A 5,077-nucleotide genomic window follows, 5' to 3' on the forward strand; every position below is an offset into this window, starting at 1 on the left:
TGACGCGCATGCGCTGTCGACACCAGGAAACGTCGCAGTCGTTCTCACAAACGGTGTGACAGCCATTACTTTTCCGCCACGTGTCTCTCAACACTCCCCTTCGAATGTCAGAACTTTCGTCCCTCGACACGTGTCGATATCAGATTGATGCTCCTACAAGCGCACTTTCTCTCTCTAGAACCTCCACACACAAACTTCGATTTCGAACGTTTACACTCTTCAACTACACTGTCTTGTCTTTCTCCTTATATTCAAAACCAAACTTCACTCTTCTCTCTTTACCCTTTCTTACTCTCTCGCTTAGGGTTTTCTCCACCATTGACCCCACCGTCCAAACCAAACCCTCGCCCAATTTTTATGGGTAATTTTCTCCCGCGATTCCCCTTCTTTTCCTTGTCTGCTTTTCGTCAAACTCTGAGAAAGTGAAAATTCATTCATTTTTCTGTTTTTCTTTTTCTCATTTCTGTTTGTTATTAAGTGTCAATTTTGTGTCTCGGGCGTTTCAAATTATTATTTTGATTATCTGGGTTTGTTTGGATCGTTATGGAGCTGAGTTTAACATTGTGTTGACTTTCATAGTTTTGTTTGAAAAAAAATTGTTTTCGATGAGTTTTTGTCTTCATTTTTAGAAGTACAAGAATTTCAGGGTCTGAGCTTTGTTGGGAATCAACGATTATTACGATTACATTCTCTGCATGCATTAGAGGGTTTATTGTCTTGCATGAATTAAAATTTGTGTTTTATTGGAGGAAAGGAAATGAGGAAACTTGTTTGATTTCAGTTTTGGATTGTTTATAGCAATTTGTTTTGAAAACCTGCTAGATAAGGGGTATAAAATACTTCGGGGAGGTTTTGATGGTTTTACAACAGAGCTGGCTTTTACATCCTGCTTTTCGTTTCACTTTCAGTTTGTAGTATTGACCTATTATGTCTTCGGTCTTGAAGTGTTCAATTTCTGTTCCTGTTGTTTTCGGACTTGGATTCTGTCGAAGACAATTTGTACTTGTTTGGTTTGCTCTTTCATAGGTCCATCAATGTTAGCTTTGTTGATTGATAACAAATGGTGTAGGTATTTATTATTAATAGGCCTTCTAAGGTTGGATACTTGGATCTTTTCGTGAAGCACTCATTTTTCTTTTTGTTGTGGGTTATGAATGCCATGCTTTTAATCCTTTGTATAGCTTGCTAAATGTTAAAGGTATAGTATTAGATTTTTGGCCTAAGATTCAACTTACCTGCTAAGTTATAGGAACCTGTAGGCATGTTGTTTATTTGTAGTATTGTGGTTGTTTCATAAATTATGTGTTTAACAAGTACCTATGTTCTTCATGTAAATATGATTGAATTGTTTACAAACCTGATGATAGAGGTAAACCTGCTAATTATGATATGCCTCTATGTTGATCTCCATATTTTTATACTAGACATGTGTCGTGCTACAACTTAGTGTTTGAACAATTTGTTTTTATTAACCATCAGTAGTCAATGATTTAAATAAAAAAATTCCGACTTTGTACTGCTCTTCTGTTTTCACTTAATACTGGTATGGTTTTGTGTAACTCTGTGTAATATTGAATCAATAAAGGTTTGATCTCAGACTATTTTTTGCATTCTAAAATAATCTACTGTTTTAATGATTAGTTAGACCTCTGTATAAATCCTGTATCCTTGCAATTTAATATCATATGATGAGGTTTTCTGTTTTATTTTTATTATAGAACTATAGAGGGGGTTGTTTGAAGGTAAAATCTTAAAGCAGCAAATCATCATGGATAAATCAGAAGTGACTCCACAGCGGCAGCAGCAACAACAGCAGCAGCATGTGATGGGAGTTGCTGCAGGTGCTAGCCAAATGGCCTATTCTCACTACCAGACTGCTCCCATGGTGGCTGCCGGCACACCTGCTGTAGCTGTGCCTTCTCAAACACAGGCTCCTGGTGCCTTCTCTAGTTCTGCTCACCAACTTGCTTACCAGCAAGCACAGCATTTTCACCATCAACAGCAGCAGCACCAACAACAGCAGCTGCAAATGTTCTGGTCAGATCAAATGCAAGAAATCGAGCAAACAATTGACTTTAAAAACCACAGTCTCCCTCTTGCTCGAATAAAAAAGATAATGAAAGCTGATGAAGATGTCCGAATGATTTCAGCAGAAGCTCCAGTCATATTTGCAAAAGCATGTGAAATGTTCATACTAGAGTTGACATTACGTTCTTGGATTCACACAGAAGAGAACAAGAGGAGAACCTTACAGAAGAATGATATAGCAGCTGCTATTTCAAGAAATGATGTTTTTGATTTCTTGGTTGATATTATTCCAAGAGATGAATTGAAAGAGGAAGGACTTGGAATAACCAAGGCTACTATTCCATTAGTGGGTTCACCTGCTGATATTCCCTATTACTATGTCCCTCCACAGCATCCTGTGGGACCTCCTGGGATGATCATGGGGAAGCCAGTTGATCAAGCAGCACTATATTCTACACAGCAGCCTCGACCTCCCATGGCTTTCATGCCATGGCCCCATACACAACCCCAGCCACAGCATTCACCCCAACAACAAACAGATTCATGATTATTATGTGCAATTCAATTAGGTTTGGAAAGTACCATGCATCTTTTGATTACAAATTTACTTAATGCCTTTCAGCACTACTTTAGTGTTATGCATTTAAGAAGGCAACAGATTGTTTGAGGATTTTTGCACTCATTTGTGATTGTATGAGATCTCTTCATGATTGGTGTGATGGTTGATTTAGTTTTAGGGAGTCAAATGTTAAAAATAGTTTGTTTGTACCTGAATCTGTTGAATTGAAGTGAGTCTCTACTCTTGACCCAAATCCATTTCTTTTCTCTGTAAGAAGAAAATGGGAAATATAATATATATATATATATATATATATATATATGTGTGTGTGTGTGTGTGTAATTTTTAATTTCGGTAAAATATTTTATTTTAATATTTTTTGCTTCTATTATCCTGACTTTAAAAATATTATTCTACTTATAAAATGTAATAATTAATCATCGTCTTTTATTTTAACTTTAAAATATTGTTAATTTTTCATTTAGTAACATTGGATGTAATACTAAAATAAATTATATTATTTTTTATTATCATCAAAATACATTTTAATAATGGCAATAAATGAATTTTAAAGGAAAATATTAATTAAGTTACTTAAATTGTTTTTAGAAAATCCATACTTCCAATTAGAATTACAAATATTGCTTTTACGATTTTAGGTAACAGATAATTCTTATAATTCATATTCAAATGCAACTGTGCTAATAGAAATGCAAAACATTGACCATTATCTTTTCATCATTCTAAAATCTATTTATTTAAAAAAATCAAAATCCAAAATTAGTTTATCTAAATACTTGTCAAATTGTCTCATTCTAGTTTTATTAGTTTCTTAAAACTTGTATATTTTTAATTTTTATTTTTAGTTACTATTATGATATAAGTTAGTAAGATATATAATGAACAAATGTAATTAAAACTAAAAATAATAATTAAAGTAGATTAAAGTAATAAACTTATATATATAAAGAAGCTTGGTCTAAACGTAAACGAGGATAAAAAGATTTCATTGCTATACTTTTAAATAGAATATTGGGCAAAAAAAGTTTGTAAACAATTTTTTTTTTCTTTTTCAATTTTAGCTTCTAGATAAGTGGATAACTTTTTTTATAGTAAAATCTCCATATATTCCACTTTATCCTTGGTCTAAAACTGAATAAAGTAAAAATACAACACTATATTTATTTTAATATTTTTAGAATCTTATTTTCACAATTTATCATCATTTTTCACATTTTTTATTAACAAATATTAACTTTTTTAAACTTATGAAAAACAAGTTGAAAGTAACACAACTTATAACATAAATCAAGGTAATGATGATAAAAAATAAGAAAAAAAACATATTTTTTCAATGTTCTCACACTTTTCCTACAAAAGAAAATATTTATATATTCATATCAAATACATAATTCTTAAAGCACATTGATATTTAAGAGCATACTTAAACATTAAAAAAGTTAAGTCCAGTCGTGTAGGAACATCAAAACAAAACCCACTTGATGCATTAATATCACTAAACCTTTCAAGACATTGTTTGTGTTAGAGTAAAGTCCAACAAACTCTTGATGACTTTGGTTGTTGTTAAACAACAAAGTACAATCATTAATATGCTTCATTTATAAGATAATAGTTTGCATACAAACCATATGAAACGCAAGTCCTCCGTTAGCACATTGTGCTCTCTTGCTTTGTCTGATAAGTAAAATCTTTGTTAGACGATACACATACAACCAAGTTAATGTTGCACATCACAAAATTCTTTATAAGCTTATTTTGTATTGCTAGAAATGTTTTCATCTTCGCATCTATAAAAAAGATATGTTTATATCAAATATATCTTGAAAGACATGCTATTTATTCTATGCCAACATACATCATGATACGCCTTATATAAACTCTGGAAAGGCTACATGTCATGTACAATCCTATGCTTTACCCCAATTTCAGTGAAAGCTCTGACATAAACCTAATAAGTCATGCCAGTTATCAAGATGTTGCTTTAAGAAGAGAAAAACATTTAATGTTGCATAGAGTGCATCTAATACACTCTACATCATTGTGTGGACAAACTAAAGCTTGAATATGAAGACATGAATTGAAATTTCTTAGTAGGAAGAAAAGGATTTAGAACGACTCTTTTTCTCAACTCTATATAAAGTACTCATCCTAGTTGAAGAATAAGAACAAGTGGTTAAAAGTTATCTTGTTAAAAGCTTTTTGTGCCTTAATCTTAACCACAACATTGTTTGTATTCTTTTAGCAAATCAGAAGAGTGTATTAATCTTGTATCCGTCAAGAGACATTATTTTTGTCTTGTAAGCAAGACCTTGTGATTGTTTGGATCACCCTTTCTTGTAAACCCCTTTTAGCAAGGAGTAGTTACATTCCAAATAATACTCAAGTCTTAGCCAAGAGCGGATGTGTTCCAAAAAATACTTTGGGTTGCTATACAAGAGTGTTCAAACAATACTCATGTTATCTAACCAA

General features: G+C 32.3%; 1 protein-coding gene across 1 annotated transcript; it reads left to right on the forward strand.

Moving 5' to 3' along the window:
* Positions 1-204: 204 nt before the first annotated feature.
* Positions 205-2,840, forward strand: LOC137834986 (nuclear transcription factor Y subunit C-2). Its single transcript, XM_068643271.1, has 2 exons — positions 205-361; positions 1,719-2,840. The coding sequence occupies exon 2, from the start codon at positions 1,769-1,771 to the stop codon at positions 2,573-2,575; it is 807 nt and encodes a 268-aa protein (XP_068499372.1). The 5' UTR covers positions 205-361; positions 1,719-1,768; the 3' UTR covers positions 2,576-2,840.
* The last annotated feature ends 2,237 nt before the right edge of the window (positions 2,841-5,077 follow it).

The sequence above is a fragment of the Phaseolus vulgaris genome, chromosome 5, assembly GCF_000499845.2.
Source record: "Phaseolus vulgaris cultivar G19833 chromosome 5, P. vulgaris v2.0, whole genome shotgun sequence".
Taxonomy (NCBI): domain Eukaryota; kingdom Viridiplantae; phylum Streptophyta; class Magnoliopsida; order Fabales; family Fabaceae; genus Phaseolus; species Phaseolus vulgaris.

Excerpts from the sequence above, each read along its gene's own strand:
- LOC137834986 (XM_068643271.1), top strand. The coding sequence starts at position 1,769 with ATGGATAAATCAGAAGTGACTCCACAGCGGCAGCAGCAACAACAGCAG.